This window comes from Micropterus salmoides, unplaced genomic scaffold (genome assembly GCF_014851395.1).
Source record: "Micropterus salmoides isolate LMB-PRFRI ecotype aquatic unplaced genomic scaffold, ASM1485139v1 Ms_hic_scaffold_8, whole genome shotgun sequence".
NCBI classification, from domain to species: Eukaryota; Metazoa; Chordata; class Actinopteri; order Centrarchiformes; family Centrarchidae; genus Micropterus; species Micropterus salmoides.
In genome coordinates this window covers 8483356-8504260 of record NW_024044570.1, presented here as the reverse complement: position 1 = coordinate 8504260, position 20905 = coordinate 8483356, and the positions used below count along the sequence as shown (strand labels likewise).

General features: G+C 39.3%; 1 protein-coding gene across 4 annotated transcripts in view; it reads right to left on the bottom strand.

Moving 5' to 3' along the window:
* Positions 1-6682: 6682 nt before the first annotated feature.
* LOC119893587 (ethanolamine kinase 1-like) overlaps positions 6683-20905 on the bottom strand; it is a 31275-nt gene continuing 17052 nt past the window's right edge. For 3 of the 4 annotated variants that reach the window (XM_038705835.1, XM_038705837.1, XM_038705838.1), the window contains exons 5-9: positions 20795-20878; positions 19285-19445; positions 14924-14997; positions 13802-14004; positions 6683-8838 (exon numbers count right to left, since the gene is read on the bottom strand). In XM_038705835.1, coding sequence (XP_038561763.1) covers positions 13833-14004; positions 14924-14997; positions 19285-19445; positions 20795-20878 — 491 coding nt within the window. In that variant the 3' untranslated portion in view covers positions 6683-8838; positions 13802-13832. The remainder of the gene's footprint in view (positions 8839-13801; positions 14005-14923; positions 14998-19284; positions 19446-20794; positions 20879-20905) is intronic. The other variant, XM_038705836.1, reaches the window with a different exon arrangement.

Here is a 20905-nt window from a genome sequence, read left to right as displayed (position 1 = left end):
ACTGAGCAGTGATTTCACAGGCTTTGAATTTACCTTTCTTTTCTTGTGGGTTTGGTATGTGTGGGATTGATGAGGCATAATGACACGCTTTCTTCATGAAAGCCTGATCTTAGATGGGCCCTCCAAGGCAAATTCACTTTTTGATTTTTAAAAACCATCTTGAAGAGTAGATAGAACAAAATCCTTTCTTTTTTTCCTCCTCACCAATCAGGCCTTTAGATCAAGAGAATTATAAATTGTTATTACAAAGGAGGAGCCCCCTTCAGACGTGTTGGAGAGGCCCTTTCAATAAGGCATCAAAGCCACCCTGTTTATGATCATGGAGGCTCCACTACTCATTAAAGTGCACAGAATGGTCGCGGTGCTGCAGCACGCTATCATCCTCTTTGAGCTAAGAGCTTATGATGCTTAATCATTCAAATGCGTTTAATTCAAAGGGGAAATAACCCACGTACACTGAGCAGATCATGTTTCACAATGAGCTGTTTGTGTGATTTTGCAGGTAAAACGTTGTCTAGTAATCTGTATTTTAGATAGACAACTGTTGCTTTAACTACATTTTAACATGAGGCAGGTTCAATCATGGACATGCTACATGAATCAAAATTGAGTTATTTTGAGTTATTGAATGGTGAGGGATCAATCAAGGCCAGGCTCCCTGAATTTTATTATGTGAAAAATAGAAATAGCATTTTTGCAGTGGTTGGTTCCATTTTGAGGTGTCCCTTTTGTCAAATATCTCTCCGTGTTTATTTAACACACTTGTTTCATACTATACAAAACATCTGTTCTCTGGTGGGAAGCAAAGCTAAAAGCCTACTGCAATAATAGCGATTTAGCATGTTAGCATGCTAATATTTGCTAATAAGCAATAAACACATAATACAGCCAAGTCCAATACAAGAATATAAAGCATGTATTTAAAGTAGGGTTTTCAGTGCATCAATTTAAAGGTTCAAGTTGAAGTGGCATCTAGTGGTGAGGGTTGCGAATTGCAACCAGTGGCTCACGGTGCATTCACATGCTCCTCGGGTGGTCCCATTTCCTGAGTTGTGAAAAGTTCTCCCAACTTCTTTGTGTGTTCATGTGCTCTTAAGTTGAAATGTGGAGGGTGTGTGTGTGGAATGCTTCGCTGCTAGGGAGGGAAGGGCGCGGGGGTGGGGGTCTTCTGGAGGCCGTTGGGCCATTCTGTCCTTGGATGGGGTCCTTGCTGCACCAGACCTGCTCCCTTGTGGGAGGGGGGTGGCGGGAGGCAGTGGGGCTGCCGGAGGGGCCCTGGCGAGGACGGGGGATTGTTGGACTTTGGGTTGGGGCTGCACTGACCTGCCTCGGGGGTGTGTGGGGGTCTGGGGCTCGGGGCTTTGGAGCCTCTGGGTCTGGGGTGGGTCTGCGCGCTGGGGGGGCTGGGTGGGGTTGTCGCTGACTCTGGGGTGCTGCCGGTGCTAGAGGGCTATAAGCCCTGGGCTGGAGGGACCTGGCGTCCTCCTGCTTAGGGGGATGGGGGACGGGACTGAATGAATGATGGGGCCAGTCAGGAATCTGGTCCCAGTGAGGAGGACCATTCTAGCCTCACAACATACACCCTTAGGACTCTGGGGGGCGGGCAGGCTGCTGGGCGTTTGGTGGGTGGGGCTGCTTTATTGCGGCCTCGCCCTTCTTCCTCCCCCACTGGCCGCCCCTCAATTTTAATTACACATTAGACACAGATGGCTTGGGGGTTTGGGAGGGGCACGATGGGAGGCTCCACTACCTGACAGTTGTGGGGTGCCTGTGTCACAACTACCCTCCAATTTTAACTGCTCCTTAGTTACTACACACCTTATCTTTACTCCACCATACAACGCTTCACAATCCATGACATGCATCCAACACAAAACAATACATTTACAGAGGCAGGCAGAGGGGTTGAAGGAGTGGGGGAGATTCTCATTGGCCTCGTGTCCTGCCCCTGGAGCCCCGGGCATCGAGGGTACTGTGGGGTTGGTGACGGCCTTGCCTGATCTGGGGTGGGCTGGGGGGGTTGGGGCTCCCCTGGCATGGGGGCCCTTTCTTGACCTAGGGATCTGGGGACTCGGGCTTGTGGCTTTTGCTCATTTCTGGGCGGGTGGTGTGTCCCTGGGCCTGGGGGCCCGTTGTCTCCTCTCCTCGCCTGGGCCCTCTTCAGCAGGGGTGGGGCTTCCCCCTGCCAGCTCTCTCACAGTGGGGGCATTCGGGAGTCTCTGGGGCGCATGGCCGGTGTTGTCAGGGTAGGTTTTGGTGCTCCTCCTTGGGGGTGCTTGACTGGGGGGGCTGGGCCCCCGTCCAGGGATGAGATCGGCCTCGGGGGCTGCTGGCACTGCCTGCACTCTGTGGAGGGATGCCTCTGGCTGGGCTGGGGGACCGTTGGCCTGGTTCTCCTGCGTTATCGCTCCCTGGCGGCAGGGAGCTTCCCGGCACGGCTTTCTGCTGTTCTTCCTTGGGGTGGGGTACAGCTTCCCCTGGGACATGCGGTCTGGGGTCCTTTGCACTTTGGGGGGTCGCGGGGTGCCCTGGCTTCTGGAGGTGGGGGTCTCTGCGCGGGTTGATCCAGTTGCGGTTTGGAGGGCTGCGGTGGGATTGTAGGGCGATTGTCGATGCATCTTGATGCATTGTGCTTTTTCCCTGGGCAGGGTCTCTGAATGGCTGCTGGGCGTTTAGTTTGTGCATTGGAGTCCGGGGGAGGCATTTCCTCGTTGGCTTGTAGGGACCAGTTTGCGTCCCTGTTTTGCTTCGTTGTTGGACCCCTCTGGATATTGAGGTATATAGTTAATTTTGTGCTCCGGTTTGTTCTGGGCTTGTGCCTGGAGTTCTCGGCCCTTGACGGGTGGGTGGGTTGGTGGTGTACATAATACATAATAAATAAATAATAAAACAGACAAAGGAGTATATTAATACTCTCTTGTTAAAGTAAAAGCTGTCTGGCACAATATGGTATCCAGGTCATCATACTCTATACCAGGCTGCTGGGCAGGACAGGTTTAAAAAAAAAAATAATAATAATAAAAGTTGAAATGCGGAATAAACATGGATGCTACTACAAAGATGTGTTGTATTAGCATTATCAGAACATATAAACAACACTCTACATGGATAGTAAACTAACCATTATCACCATATTACTTATTACATGTTTGAAAAATATGTAATATAAAAAAAGCTGATTTTGCACAAATCAAAGATCTGTATACTTCTTGATGTCGCATGTACACTTTTGCCAGTTTTTAAGTAGGAAAAACTCACCCCTACCTTTCCAAGCTCACAGGAGAAGCTAAGGTGGCTGACACGCTCTTTCAGCTCTTGTGCTAAATTAGTGGTTCTCAAAGTAGGGTCCGAAGATCCCCAGGGGTCCTTGAGGAGGTGAATAATTCTTTTTTGTTATAATTTCATCCATAAGTAGTAGACTAGTGCAGTCATAGGTTTCATACACTTTCTGTAATAAACATCTAAAAGCAGAAATCCTTTTAACTGGGGACCCTGGGACAAAATTTTATAAAATGGGGGTCTGTGGTCTAATTGGGGTCCATAATGTGAAAAGGTTGGAGAACCACTGTGCTAAATAAGACGTCTGGGCCTCCGTTTGTCCAAATTTCTCTTCTTTCTTACGTCTAATAAACCAGACGACTACAACTACCAACAGTACTTATTGTTGTTGTTGTTGTTCTTCATACGTATTTGTGAAAAAACACGCTCTGTATAGCCGTTTGACTGTTTGGGATACTTTAGAAAGATGGCGGCGCCATATATAAATGTCCGTGTATGAGGATCCACGGTGTATGTAGCTAGAAATGGCTCATTCTAAGTTAATAAAAACATGATGGTTCATTATGTAAGGTCTTTATACACCACTGAAGACATAGTTATGTATATTATATTGCATTTCTGTTAAAAGATCGTCCTAAATATTACACACCGAACCTTTAAGCATACTGTGTAACCAAAAGAAAAAAACGATTAAGCTAATAAATATAATATTTGAAAAATATACTGCGCATGGGCTAGTGTATTGTAAAACATTTCATTGCAAATAAAAATCGATGACAATTGTTAATTGCGAGGGGTCCTATTAGAATTCCAAGGGTCAACAGCCTTGGGAAGCCTTCAACAATAACTAAAAAGCTAAATGCAATGGCTGAATAAACGGAAATTATAAAAAAAAACCTTTGAAACACAAATGCAGCTAAAGGAACTCCTTTCAATGTCTTTGAAATATTGCATAAAGGCCTATACTTATTTTTTTTTAATGCAATTAGATGTGAAAGAAAAACTCTACAGCACTTTTTGGATGGGCAATGGACAAAAGGCCAATTTTTCCTTTCTGAAGAAAAGTCCTTGGGTCTTTTTAAGCACATTTGTCCGCTAATTAAATATTATATGTTTCTTTAAAAATGCTCTTTGAAAGAAGCTGGATTGTTTTACTCAAAGACACGGCTGCAGCTTTGATGAGTGGAGCTGTGTGTGACCATGAGGATGTACAGAACGCCACTGTTGCCATTCCTCCCCTTCTTCCACTCACCTTAATCCTTTTTACTGATTTTAAAATCACATTCCCTTTTGTGCTTCCCTCAGATAAAGATACTAGACACAGCAATGCAGAGGAGGGGACTCTGACATTTCCGAGCATGTTGCATCCATTTTGCACAGTCTGATGTGTTTGTTTTCAGACACACCAACATATTGTTCACCATTCAAAATGGTTTGTGAAGCACTACATGCTACCACCTTGTTTACAAGACAAAGTAAGTAGCCTTGGGTTAAAAAAACAGAAGGTAATATGTTAGATCAAACAATGCTCACAGGCAAAGTTTCACACTTATCTCCATCAAAGTAGGAGGTAAACATAATAACACAACATTTCAACATACAAGCTAAACTGCATTTCATGTTTTAATCTCTGTAGTGCTAACATTATTTGGTTTAGACTGCCCCAGCCGGGCTGGAAGGAACCTTTCAACCTGTAGTGCTATATCTAATTATGTACTGTATGTACAATATATACCTTTTTGACTGACTTTGTTACCTGCTTTGGTGTATTGATAAAACCTGCCGTTTCTCTTTTAAACATTTTCTATGTAGAACATAAGAATAACGACGTTTTGGTACAAGACCTTCATCGAGTTTTGTTATGTATTGTTCACCCATGATCTTCTCCTATACACTTGTCGATCAACAGGTGTGCAGAAGTTCTGCTCTTTGTAACACTTCTATGTGAATTATTTGATTTTGCTGATTTTCTGGCAAGCAGTTTCTCTCCTATGGATAATGCTCATTGTTAATAATGTTTTGTTTTCATAATGTAATGTTTTCATGCTTTTATCTTTTATTGTTTTTGTATTATTGTCTTTTGGGTATTATTGTCTCTACACTTGTTAAAGCACTTTGTAACTTGTTTTTGAAAAGTGCTCTACAAATAAAGATTATTATTATTATTGTTAATATGTTTTGAATGAAACACGATGATGCACTGACACAATGATTATGTGTGATTATGATGCAAACTCACCATTCTCAGTTGTTTTGTCAACTGCTGCTAGAATAAATCTCAATTTTTAATCCAAACTGAATGAGAAGTACTCAGAATGGGCAAACTCCATCTTCTAACGAAGGTAATGTGAAACTTAACTCTCAAAGTTTTTCATGTTTTTCCTGCAGTATCTGCTCTTGGCCATTTAAGCATGATTAAGGGCTCATGATTATGTTTAGGCAACTCAAAGCACTTGGTTAAGGTACTGGAAATACTGTGGTAATGACATCACAAGGGTAGGCAACCAAAGCATTTGGTTACATTTGAGAAAGGTTGTAATCTTCGTTTAATATTGAAAAAGTAAACGCTGATTTGATGGATTTGAGAGTTGAGCATTGTACGCTCTGCCATTAACCCTCTCTGCAAATTTTTGCTACAGTATAACAAGGTTACACTACTTTGCACTGGAGCAAAGAACATAATCCAGGTGGCATTACATTTCTACAGAATGCATTGGGAAATGGATATTTGTCGTGTATAAACATTATTTGTAGGAGACAAGGTTGTGTTACAGCAGTGCACTACAGTAGGTGTGACAATATGTTATTGTGTCAGTAATTCATCTACGCTTGTGTCCCCTGCATTTCTCCCTCCCCACACACTTTGATTAATCTGCTCATTTCTGTTTGTCTTAATTATGTTTTCTTCAGAATTTATCATCATCACTTTATACAGGTTTGAAGCATAAATGTGATTCTGAGTTTTGATAATCATAATTTGAAAACACTTCCACAGAGAGGAAGAAAGTTTTCAAACAAAGAGCACTTGAATGCATGACAGATCATATTTTGACCTCTGGTTTAAAAGAGGAGGTCATGAGCAATGCTTCAAGATGACATAATATTCCCAGGAGGAAACTCCATTTGCCTGGGACTCTCTGTTACCAAAGTCAAATATCAATACCATAAAACAACAACATCCTCTTACTATAACATCATTTGATGTTGGATAACAAGAAGTTTGGCATGCAAACGTGTTGTTTCTGCTCTCAGTTCTGAAAAAATACTTACATTTAATTTTTTTTTTTAATAGTACATTAACACAATGCGCTGATAGCATAAATCTACTATACATAGTTAAATGAGTGTAACAAAGCTTTGACATGCGAGTTCCTGTCAGATTAGACAAAGACAGTAGATGGAATTCAGAGACATGGCTTCCTTTGCAGCCATTTTATTCAACAAAAATACTGTTGACATGGCTACAGTACATTTTATAAATGTATTTACATTCTAGGGCTTGGTATGCACGCTGGATTCCTAGCATATCTACATCAACCTGAATGAAATAGAGACATCCTTAATCTTATTAAGTATACCTGTGTTTTTACTCCTATGACAAGTCAAAATGTCTATGGTGGAAAAGGCCTCCAACAGTAGTGATGTTATGTTCATGAACGATCAGATTCTTTTTAATGGCTCATTGGTACAAAAAAGGGAACAGAATCATTGCCTGTTTGACGAGAGCTGTTCTTTTTATTGTTCTGCCCAAATTTCACTACTTGCCCTAAATCCACTTCCTTTTTACATGAACAAGTAACGTTAGCACTGTGTGCAGCACAGCTCAATAGTGGCTCCACTGAAATACTCTCCCAGTATGTGCTTGTGTAGCATCAGCTGGGCCGAGTTAAAACGTTTTCTAATATTAAGTCGAATCAACACTAACCTTCATCGCAGTTAGCATAAAATATGTAAGGAAACAACCTTAACTTATTTTAACATGTATTAAAAACACAGCAAGTTACATCATCAATGTTTTCTTCAAACTACAGACTCTGGAGAGCTTTAACTCTCAAACAATGCATGCTTGGAACTCTGCTAATGTGCTGATGGTGCTTCTTTAGAAACTTTTAATGAGCTCAGTGAACTCTTAACAGTACATTCATTCAACTCATCATTTCAAGTACTTAAATTTAGGTAAGCCTACGATTCCAGGTTTAATGATAAAAGCTTCCAGTTAATTCCTATATGATGTTTTACAGTGGCTGTCCCTTGACAGGCCAACCAGAGGATAGAACATATGTGTCAAAAATCTCAAATCTCTTGTTAGTTCAGCTAGACATTAAAATTAAATTATACTGTTACAGTATATATACTGTACATTGTCTATTACTGCATACTGCATTGATAAGAATTTTAAACACATCAATGGGACAGATGACAATGTGATCACATCATCAGTAGTATGTTGATGTGATGTACACTATCTACCTATTGTTGTATGCTGTAGTATAAAAAGTAATGAAAATTAAATAAATTGTGCAAACAGATGAATATAGTTACACTTTGCTTCAATGAGATAATCAGAGAGAATGTTAGTTTATTTAAAAGTGAAGGTATAATCAGCACGATTATAGTGAAATATCAGTAAATCTAACAGACCCATAAGCTGCTGTTCTATTTGCTTTTCTTCAACGCTGTGAAAAGGGTTTGTTGGAGGTGCAACCAAACAGAAGTGTATTAATAGCATTTTCAGTTAGTCAGTATGCAGAGATGCTTTTACAGTGAGTTTGGGCTTATTTTTGGGAGCTGAAATTGCTTTGCAGTTTGGACAAATGTCTGACTACGTAATTCACAACCTAATGAAATTAGGACCAATTTGTGACATGGTTTATACTGTATATTGCCCCACAAATTCAATTCAGAATGTGTCCTTACACACTATTTGGCAATTAAATACTGTTGATGAATTTTTTTAATTTGTTATATACTGTATGGTCATCGTCCTGTAAGCAGCTTTACAACAATAGTCCTTGGGAAAGAGAAAGATTTTAAATAATGTAATACTTGGTACAGTACATAAGTTGAAATGGAAACTTGTTTTCCATCAGAACTGTGGTAAACACTGAATAAGCATGCAAATAACCCTCTTATGGGTTTTATGATCAGGCTCAGTTTTTGTGGCTTTTGTGACTCGGCTAAATGTGGGAACAATTAATGTGTTTCTGGCACAATCTTCATCTCGATTTGCCAAATGGGCTTATCGGCATACTGACTGTGGTAAAACAAATATTTTAAAAATCACAATGATAGCAAAACATATTAACTCACACTGTTGCCTCAAAAAACAAACAACGGGGAGCACATTTATAAGCTTATTCTATGCCTTAATTTCCACAATTGATTTACATAGTATTGTAGGATGTGGCAAAGAAGGACTCTTTTTGGACTTGCAGAGCAGGTAATGCTACTTCTGATTTCAAAATTGTTGGTCCATTATTTTTCTGTTTCTAACTCATTGTCAATCCAAAATATTCCTCTTTCTTCTCAAAGTAGAAGCGGAGTCGTGCCATGGAATATCTGGGAGGAGAATAAAAAACAAAAAAGTTATCAGAGAACACACCAGATTTTTCTACACATTTCTCAGTAAATATTGTAAAATGTTTGTACTTCGTATGTTCTTCCTATCTGGCATTCCTCATCCCTCCGGCTTCTTTCCTCCAGGTTTTAAATAAAGAAATTACCAAATAAATAAATCTGTTTTTAAATGCATTTTTTGTCCAAGGCATTTAAAGATTGTTTTTTTATTCAAAAAAGTAAAATGCTTTCATTGAACTACAGGCCTATTTGTTTGGTGTATATTATGTTAAAAATAGCACAAATTAAACTAACTGAATGTCCATTTTTTATTTGTAAAATAACTTATCCCAACAATATTCTATAGACAATACATAAATAAAATAAAATTGCCCATTTCAGGCAAGTATGACACACAACTCAGACTATCTTGTATGTGCCTGTAAATAGTGATTTAAGATAATTTGAGTTATGCCCAAGTTTTACTTGGCTCAGCTGAGTCTGAGGACTTAACAGTACGTTTGAAATTGGTCTGCCAACTTTCAGTCCTTTTTGTAGAAATACAGTAATAAATGCAGGTAAAACTTCATTAGTGTTTAAAAAAACTGGCATCACCTGTCTTTTTGAGTTAGCAATAGTACTTGAATGATATAGCATTGTAAAGTTAAGGGACCTGTGAACCACAGATATAAAAAAGAATGGTCAAAATCAAAGAAGCAGAAACTGAGATACTCCCACAAAGCAACTGGAAAGCATCTGTTATCCGAATAACCCTGCTTGGAACAACGTCGCCAGTTTATAAAATTTTCCATTAAAATAGTTGTCTAAAGTGTCAAGAAACCTAAAGAAATCTTGAATTATCAAACCCAAACTGAGATGACCCAGATGACATCACTATGACATCATCAGGGTTTATTTCTCAGACTTGACAAAACTCCTACAGAGTCACAGACAATATTACACAACCACTTTTTCAGTAAACTGATCTTCATGTGTAAAATTGGGGGAGTGCTCCCATAAATTGCGAGTGTCTCAATTCAACTCACAAATATGAAAAATGTTTAAATAGTAAACATCACTTATGTATTTATTAATTGTTTTAATTGAATATTCAGTCTGTATTTAATGTTTGTTGCAGATAATGTTAACTACTTGAAGTTCTCTGACATATCTGGCCTTTGACTAACATTTACTGAGCTAGAACATACTTAATGTAATTATAAGAATCTGTCTCATAATATGGATCACATGTCTATCTCACCCTTGGCAGGTGTAATATAAAATATGTAAAGCAAAAATGGCATACATCTTAAAGATGTAGATTCATCAGTTGGAAGTTAACATACACTGCAGACCCTGCTCATAACTGAAGGTAGGAACTATGATTTTTCTTTGCACAACTTGCATAACAATAAAGCATTAAGTGTCTATTCAATAAAGCACTGAGTCTGAAAGCTGTGCCAAAGCCTCAGTGCATTTCAGAACTTAACTGCGCGAAAAGTGGTTTTGTATTTTTTCTAACCATATTATCGAATGCTTCAATAAATCTGATGCCTGAGTACACTGTTGCCCTTGGCTATTATACTATACCCTTTGAAATTAAGTGAAGTTTCAAAAGCACAGAAAATGGAGGTACAGAGAGGACTTTGTCCTTTAATCAGTGCTTTCACTGAACTCGTCAATGCCAAATCAGTTTTCTCTCTCTTATTGCTCAGTGAGACAAAAAGATAATTCTGACACATGCCTTTTAGTTACTTGTATTCCATCACTCTGTTCCCCACCTGTATCTCTGGGTAAAACTGCTCTCTAATTATTGTGTCAGAGTCTGGCTTCTGTTGTCTGCTCTTGGCAATTTTTCTTAAAATAGTTTCTTTCTTGTAGTTTCTTTGCTTTACTTCTGGGTCATCTTTAGATTTTGTTGATAAAGACAGGTGGTACATTATTTTTCTAACCTCTGCCATTGAAAGTAGTTGATAAAAAACTTTGGGTAGCAGAAATTCTTGGTGTGAGCCTGTTAAAGCAAACAGACAATTTTTACTTCTCTAATTGTGGTTTGGTGACACTCAAATGGTGTTTTCTCTGGACAGACTTAATTTAAATGAACCATGTGCTACAGTGGATGATTGACAGTTCTCACATTCACTCAGAGAACAGAAGAAAGCCTTCCTAAACCTGATCGGAAAACCTGAAATCTTTGTATCTGGTTTTCAATCTGAAAAGACATGGAAGCTGTTCAAATTTCTCCATCCTCCAAAATTAGTTTCTGTCAATTGTTAAGCATAGAATAGAACTAGAAAATAAAGTATTTGTAGAATCATTTTTACAGTTCAAGTTATGTCCCAGGCCAATCCCAAGGATCAGCATCAGGACCAGTCTGAGGATTCTTTAATGGATCGGTATTGGCTAAAATTATCCCAATCAAATGCTGATCCTTTCTTTACTGTACACTGTATTTTGTCCACCTCAGCCTGCTAGTGTTGCAGCACACTGCTCTCCTCTACAAATTACAAAACATTCAAGCATTAGGTTCTCATTTTTATCCAGACTGTCACTGGTTAAAATGACGGCGCTGACAGCGTTGACAAGTCATATCAGCTGGTTTCAATTAACATTAACTCTGTGAGTTACTTTAAAGTGAGTAATTTCAACTAGGCAGTTGGGTGTGTGTATCTGTGTTTGACTAAAGATCATTTGTAGGAAACTCCACTCCTATAACATAATGTACAATCACAAGTCTTTTTTATAGTTCCATCAACTTCAACAGAGTTAAAAAATAGCTTGTGAAAATTAGTCCTATTAATTTGATATGTATTTGTCAGTCAGATGATTATTTGCTTTTATTCTTAAGAAGGTAAGATGTCCCTGAATGTAGAGACATAGCATTTAGAACATAAGATTTCCCTTTATAAGTTATGAGTACCAAATTTTCACACTAGCTAGGTGAAAAACAATTAAGCACTACTCTTAAAATGAAAATTGGACATTAGTTAAATTAAAATGTGAAAAGAGCTTCAATGTCAGCTTATCCAAAAAAGAAGCTAAACATAAAAGTAAGATTATTTTTGAGTATACCCATTTAAAGTAACAGCAACCTTCACAGGGGATCCTATTCATCCCTGTTTTTATTAAGGCAGGCACCTAAAACTAGCGTGCTTAACATTTATCATCAACAGAGATGAAACTGAGACGTTCTTCTATTTAGCAGAAGTAGGGGAAAATTAACTCCCTCCAAAGCAGGTATTCCATTTCACAATGTCCTTTTGTGCACAATTCCCTCAATCTTGCAGTCAGGCTATTCCAAACAGTGGGCCTCCTCGTTCATTTCCTTATAATAATGTCTTTGTCAAATAACGACTCACCTTGCCAACACATCCACAAATCTAAACCGCTGACTCGCAGACACTTTCACATGAATAAAATCATATAAGCAAAGGGAGACAGCAGAGGGAGGGCGGGTTTGCATTCCCCTTGTGGCTCCCTATTGTCACATTTACATCTGGCCCTGGTTAATGCACAAGGCCTGGGCGACGCCTGTCACTCGTTGGGAAGTCGGCAAAGATTTGGCTCAGAGGGATAACAGAGGAAACACACACACATACACACATTCAGGGTTTAACTCTAACTTCCTATCTCTTTCCTCAAAAGAACGTGGTTATCACAAAAGCATAAAGCAGCTGTGTGTTGTCTTTCATGTTATGAGAAATAATACCGCTTGGTTAAGCTAAGGGTAAGTTTGTGGTCATGACAAGTAATTTATGGTTAAAGCTGCATTAATCATCATATTTTAAATTAAATCAAATTACTATGTTTAATGTGAAAACGGTCTCTTGCTGTAACCCACTGCTAACAATCAACCAACTCCGCAGTAAATTTAATGGCAAATTTACTGTATGGTTCAATCTCACCACCTCTCAACCCTGTTTTCAGCAGCAGCAGGCAGCTGTTGAGCAACAAGGCTTTGATTCACTCACTGTACACTAACAGCCCTGCATCACGATGCATGATATGCTTGAGAACATCGCAGGCAACGGAAACATGGACCCCAAATGACTCCATGTTGATCTCTTGCCATTCCTTACTTCTTTCCAAGAAATGTTGACATGTTTTAATAGGGTGACCATATTTTTAAATCTTAAGAGTGCCTCAAATTCACGCACATATATGTACTTATGATGCATCATAAGCGTTTTTATCAGGGTTGGAGATAATTATTTCAGCGCTTAGCACAACGTGGACTTTACAAAGGAGCTAGCCTCATGGGGCTCTTTAGAAAAGACTGACTTTCTCTTTGGCATGACAGCTAACATACTGACATGTGTCATGCTAATGCGGTAGTCAGTCATATTAGCTCCCCAAGCATCTTTCTATTTTCTCTGTAATGCCCCTGGCATTTTGTTGCCAGGATCGTATAGAATTTCAGTCAGTTTTATTGAAGAGGGGGGAAAGCCAACTGGCTTACTAAGTTCTTGCTTACTAAGTGTGAGTTAGCTATTGTATATAAACCCTTGTGGGACCTGGCCTTCATGCATCCAATTTAACTTCCTTTGTAAGAAACTTTTGCAGCAAAATAAAAATGTCACAGTAACATTACTTACTGCTTTGCTCTTGAATGTAAATGTAGGTTGCTTTATGCTATTTAAACAAATGTCAAGGACCATCTCATAAGGTTACGTGGTGTGACTGTGGTAGCCTATGTTCTCATCGTCAGTGTAGATAAATGAAAACAAAAGTGAGGGCAAACTTTGCCATCCACATTGTCTCTTTCCTTACAGCATGAACAATGAAGAATCCAGAAAGCAGTGCTGGCAGAAGAAATAAGGATATTGTAATGATGTGTACTGCGGGACAGCGGTTAGCAGAGTAGCGATGCCTTCAAATGTTAGACCTGGTTGCCCATTGTTACTGTTGCTCTCTGTGCTCACTTCAGTTTAACCCTCCAGTTAAAAAAAGGTAACCCGACCCTCACCATGCACTTTAGGACAACCTCAGCCGGCGGCTTAGAGGAACAGACGTCTAGCAGGCGCATGTGGCCCAGCCAGGGATGAGAGACGTATATGTAAGGGAGGACCGACGGTATGGGAACAATAGTGCCTCTGTGCCTCGGCCCCCCTCTGGATCACATTTCCTCCGAGGTCCAGATCGAAATGAGGCAGGGGCCCTGTCGCTGATCTAGCAAGCGAGCAAAGAAAGCCACACAGAGGGGAGGGTGCCGTATGTCAATAGTGATTAGGATCACGATCACAACTGTGGCGGGTGTGGGGCACACAGAGAAGGGAGAAAGGAAGAAAAAGTGGGAGTGAAGGGAAACATTTCGCCCTCCTGAACTTTATTGTCTGGTTGCTGGTAGAGAGGAATGTCTCCTGGACTTGTTTAAAGATAACCAGTCCCTATGTGGATCATAATACATTTTAAAACAAAAGAAATTAGTTTTGATTTCTTTCGAAAGTCTTTGTGAAAGCTGACCCTTTCATCTTTTCATGATTTGTGGTTTAAACGTGAAGAAAAACAGAGATGTTCATGTGTAAAACATTTGTCTGCTTTTAAAAATGATAAGAAGAGTAGAAGAAGTGTGCTTATCCTGCCTGTTTTATGCCAGATTCTGGGTACACCAAGTCTTTAAGCACTGCTGGAAAAAAAAATTATATTTCCACACTCTGGGCACAAGTTCCCAGTCCTTTCTGACAATTTCTCTGCCAGCAAATTCTTTGTCAGGCAATCTTAATGAAGATCTTGTTTGTCTAAACATGCAATAATATAGTGAGTCCTTGAAATCAATGCACAGAATATTTTTATTCCATTTGTGAGTAGGTATTCCCATGAAATTGCAGCGAAGACATCATTTGTATTGTGAAGGTGGTGCTTAATATCAAAAGGATGTAGATTTGAATATTAACAATATGCAACAGGTCTATTTTGTGCAGCATTTGATGCACAAAATGGCAAAAACGTAGCACTTTAGGAAACTAGAACAACGTTTATGCAAAGTGACACGCAGACACACATCTCCAACTGTGGACACGAGGTAACCACATGGAAAAGGTTTTTTCTTTCGATTTCATGGGACCTTTAAGCTGTCAGAAATACAAACCTTTGGAAGTCAAAGTCAATCGAGGAGTACTGTGATTGCAGGATGGCCCAAAGACCCCAGAAGAAGTTGGATGCCTGGTGGAAGACAAAAGAAAAAAACAGCACCATACCAGTGGTTTTCATGTTTTAAACGATGTATTACTAACTACACTTGTTGTCAAAGCATGTTGTAGTGTTTTTTATTTTTTAATATTTTCTGCATTTCCAGCCATTGGTTGTCACCATGTGGTAGTCTCCAGGCTGAATAATGAAGAGCCAAAAACTCCAGTTCTTTGAATGGCCACTTGAGACTGGCTCCAAAATTTCCCATAGACCCCCATGTGAAAATGCCCAACTTTACAACAGAAATAAACATGTTTAAAGCTGGCTACAAAACATGGTTTTGGTTTTTATAGCTAATTTCCCCATTCATGATAACTGCAATGGGGGTGACTTTTTTAACTTACCAATTTAAAATATATTAAGGCTTAACGTTATGCATAATTAAGGACATGGCTGCTTTAAGTGACAGTTGGGTGCCGTTGTTCTGACGATCTATGCTGCCTTGTCGAAAAAAGGCTACCGTAGCGCACAGTCTATCAAGTCGCTCTGCCCTATCAAAAAATGCTACCTTATGTTTTCAATCCCATAAAGTTATAACTCTCACAGTATTATGACATCTACTCACTACTCACTCATGTGTCCTGTAAGGAGATGGGGATCATGTTGAAATACTATATTATGCCATCTTTATTTAAGATATCAGGGGTCGCGTATTCTGATAGACTAATAATGATTTTTTTCTATTTGATGTTGATCAGCCACTTTCTCGACGGCATTTCCAACAGTAAGGTTGCACAGATTTATGGGCGTGGAAACAAACCACGCTTGTGGGTCTTATGCATGCGCAGAACCGCTAAGTAGCACATCTCGATAGGTAGCATAAATCGACAGAACACCGTCACAGGTGGCTAGTCACAGCAACCAGGCTACATTCGTTCTGCCTCTTGGCCCATTTTTGGATTAGCTCGGAGTTAGGTGAGTCAGGCACTGCCAAAATGGAGACGAGATTAATTTGAAAAAAGTCCTTGACAGTGTGTGTGTGCGTGCGTGTGTGTGGTGTTTTAAAACTACATCAGTAACATTAAAGAACATACAGTGATTTGTTTGCATGCTCAAACACATTCTCATACTTAAACGACAGAATAAGTTGTTTGGCAGTGATTCTCAAAATGGCATGTGACTGTTGGAGTATACCAGCATACTTGACCTTCATCATCATGGTTACGTTAAGTTACGTCACGTGGCTCACGAAACTGTCGCAGTTTTGCTAGGTTTAGGAAAAGATCATGGTTTGGGTAAGTTTAGTTACGGATGTCACATCAGTAAATCAAGTGATGTTGCTTTAGTTAAAATGAGTCAACATTTGACTTGTTGTTTCACAACACGAACAGTAGTGTCCTGGGTGAAAGTTCTGTGTCCTCCATCTGATCACTCCTGCCTCCCACCACCTAACAATAAACGTAAATATAGGTCGTAACAAGCTGCTTGCACAGAGGAACTAATCGGCCACATTTCTGGGATGGTCTGCATGCTCAGTTTAATTCTTGATGTTGTCTTTAAAGGAATGGCTACAAGAATGTGTGCCTGACATGTACGATCCACTTAAAGCTTCAAAGGCACAATTCTTCTTGCCCTCCTGCAGGGAGGTCACAGTGGGGTCAGATGTCAGTGTCTTGCTCAAAAGGCTTTAACAGGGCAAATGCTAGCTGACAAAGACTGAATTGGATCCATCTAATTTAGTGACAGACCTATTATTTTGATGCAGCTAGTCCATGATACTCCGACAGGACTGGAATATGTTTCAAAAGTGTAAAAATCTGGATTAAGTTTGTGGTATTTGCACACCTATTAAAATATGTGGTGCTGATTGTTCTAAATTCATTAATTCCAGTTTCATCAACTTTCAACGTTGTTGTTTTTTGATGTTTTGCTACATTTCACTGTGCCATAGAGCAAAACTGTAAACCACACTTCAGTGACCCCCACTTGTCTTGTTATAACTGCTTCCATAACTGCTGCTGCTGCTGCCTGCCAGTTGCACGCTGCTCAGTCAGAATGACAAACCTCTGTATTGAATGGTTCCCTCCTTAATGGCTTTGCTCACTTAGGCTTGCAGACTTCCAATGCCTCCATAAATTTCTGTTGTTCTCCACCCTTATTGTAAATCTTCATGGAAGGACCACTAATAGCAAGTCCTAATAAGATCCAGACAGGCCTCTGTTCTGTGGCCCAGTGATATAATCACATTTTTATTTGATAATCAAATAAAGGGTGGAATGAAATACTTGAAGAGCAATGTGCGGTTTTCCCTTGGCTTTTTCCCCTCCCTGGCAGATTTTCATCTCAAATCTTTGTCTTTAGTTGGAGAGAGAGATTGAGTGTGTTTCCATTATGATTAATAACTGCTCTCCATTAAGAGATCATTAGTCTAACACTAAGCAGAGACCATCAGTGACAGGGAGCCATTGAGAAAAATGGAGATGAGAGACGTGTGGCGAGTGACATCACAGAGCCGCAGGCTCTAGCCTCGACATCACGGGGGGATCCCTGTGGAGGAGAGGACGAGTCGTAATGACCCCACTGCATCTTGGCACAGTTTGCCAGGGATTATGGTTCGAAGGAGGCAGTTTCACGCCGCAGAGCTTTGGCAACTGGCCAGCCTTTGTCGATGGCACACAGCGGAGCCACACAGCTTGCTTCAGTGCAGACTGGTTTCCTTGGTTCCTGAGTTTTTACTATTCATCTGTATTCGCATCTACTGAGACTTAACTATTGTATTAATTCAATGTCGTTTGATTATTCCAAGCAATTACCAAGTGAAATGAAAGTGATACAAAAGGATTTAATGTCATTTAATCCAATTCATAAAAAAGGAATACCAAAAATCACAATAACACTAAAAGGCATCAGACTGAATTGATAATTATTGCTATTTTTCCCCCAAAGCCAGTTATACATAATCAACTATATTAGCTGGTTCAACCAGATGTGATGTAAAACCATTTAAACATCTCTATGGTGCAAATAAATGGTCAATATTGTGTGGACACAGCTTTCACTGTGCCGCTTAGGGATGCAAATAGCAATTGTCTTCATTAGCAAATAATCTGATAATGTTAGAAAATAGTGAAAATTCAAATCATCACAACATCTTGGGCTAATTTACAATCATAGAAAATAAGCAAGTTTCAGATTTAAGAAGCTGGAACGGGTACATTTTTGGTATTTCTGCTCAAAAAATTACAATTAATTGATTTTCAAAATTATTGCCCCGATGGTATCAGCTCTAAGAGGAATCATGTTTTTAGGTCATCGTAATGTTTCATATCACAACAACAGAAGAGAAATATTGGATGTAGTTTTTTTTGTCTCTGGGCCTTTACACGTTCCAAGGAAAAACAAGTAATGCTTTGATGAAAAAGTTAATAAAGTGTGGCAGCGTTAAAATAAGAAGTTTCAGTTCAATTCCTTGAAATTATGAAAAATAGACCTTGTGATTTTCTCAGTTATCAGGCTCAGTATCCCTCACTTTGACACACAGCTTGTCAAAATGAGTCGAGCTGGAAACTTGGCTTGTTTAGCGTCAGTGATCAATTTCTCCCTCTTCCCTCATGTCAAGAGTCCTCCTTGGTTTGTCATAGAAAATCTGATTTCAATCAACATGATGTTATCGCCTCTCTCACTCCATTCCAGGCTTTATTTCTTTTCCCTTCTCTCACTTCTTTCTCCCCATTTTTTGGCCAAGGTGCAAGTTATTTTAAAAAGTAATATGCTTCCTCATCACTTCTGGGCTATTTCAAGAGACATTCACACCACCCCAAAATTGGAAGGACAATTCTGCATATTGTGTTGAGCTATGAAAGCACTTTTAGACAGATAGCCCAGCACCACTTGAGCCACCAAAGAATGAAAATTGTGGTCATAAGAAAAATAATTTTGGCTGCTGTCTTTCATTTTTCCATGCGGCAGTTTCTAATCTACTCAGATGGAGTCCATCAAACTTTGAACAGTGGTGGGTCAGGTTTGGTTTTCTTTGGGGAGTTTTTTTTTTTCTGGGTGCTGGAAAAGTAAATTGTTACAATGTGATGGTGAGGTGTTGCCGCCCTGTCATTTCAGAGGTCTACACACATATGGATATTGTTGAAATGCACACACTAATCTCATAATATTGAGATATTTGAGTCGCTCCAAGAGCAGGACTTAAAAAAGGAAATAGCTGCTGAGAGATTTGTCACTTTCCAAAGTCCTTCCAAAGTGTTGAGGCACTACATAATGACATATTTCAACATTTCAACAAAGTCGGTAGGAGCAGACACTTACCAGTGAGAATTTGCAGACTTGAATGTAGAGCTGCGTAACTTCTGCCTCTGTAACAGTGACCTCATGCCCTGTGCTTTGCTTGTAACTCTCCAGATAGGCCATCAGCCAGTCCCTCTGCAGCTCACGGCTTGGGTAGAGGCTGCAGTTAATATCATTTACACCTTCAACACAAAAACACGCACATACTCATGTTGGCAGAACTACTGTCAGTGTTAAATTCAACACAGTAGCTAAACTAGCTGATAGTTCTGAAGATTTGCTACAGTGATACATCAGGTCATCTCTTGAGTCAACACTTTCCACATAAATTGTTCGGTGAACATAATGTGACAAACATCATAAACATAACACGCACAAGTTACAGCAAAGTAGCATGGAGACTGGATGACAGCACCTTCACTTCATCACGGATGAAAAACCTTAGTGAGATATTGCACTTTTTACTTCACTACGTTCACTTGACAGTTCATTCACTAGTCACCTTCAAATCAAGAGTGAACATAAAAAACATAAGGATAAGCTTATATAATATGATGCATTGTTATGGATAAAACTAATCAATAATATATAAAATTGTTTAAATTAGCTCCACGTCAAAATGCAACAGTTTAATGCTACTTACACATCAGTACACCATCCATAATAATCTATTAACAGTAAAATAGTAAAATTTTACTAAGTGTAATTTTTAATGCACGGATTTTACTTGTAACAGAGTATTTTTAAACTAAACCAAAAATAACATCTCCCCAACTGCATACTATATATTAAATTGTACACAGACCAGAAAGATAGAAGCATGGAAATTGGTTGACATGTGCAACATCTCAGTTAAAAACTGATTTGAAAAACTTCTTGAGATCTGTATGGTGCAAATAAAGGAAAAGTAGATCCATTTTGATAATTGACTAAAATTGAACTTTATTAACAGGAACATATGAAATGAAAATGAGATTTATATGTTATATATTTATGTCACAAAATAAGCCGAATATATGAACAATTTTAAGCATGGCATTCCAGCCATAATTTGGCATTATGAAAATTTAGGAGTTAGACCAAGTTTGCACAACATAGCTATATTTCTGACATTATTTCAGTTACAATCATTTAGAGTTGGCAAGTGTTGACTTGAAAGCTGACATGATATGGTGCATCTAAAAGTGTTAAATTAATGATTGCTGCACTAATGTTTGAATTAACCCTCTAAAGCTTTACTGTGACACAGCTGGTACATCAAAGCCACTTTTAACACCACGCAGAATGCATACTGGATAAAGCAATTTGTCTTGGCAGCATCAGAAGAAGGACATAATTTCATGGTACATGATGGCAGAAATATAAAATTATATTGTAGTCATAGAGACAGCACAAACTAGACAATGATTCTGCATTTCACATACTGTATTTACACTACTTCTACTTCATTCAATATTCAACATTATGTTCTGGCCGTGAAAAAAAGATTTGGAGGCAAATTGAACTTCTCTTCATCACAACACAGACCTACCAGCAAATTCATTGAAGTGATTGCCAATATCGAAGGCCTGGTAGTTGTAATCGGCATATTCGTAGTCAATGAATTTCACCATTCCTGTAGGGGGTGGAAAGGGAAAGCAGC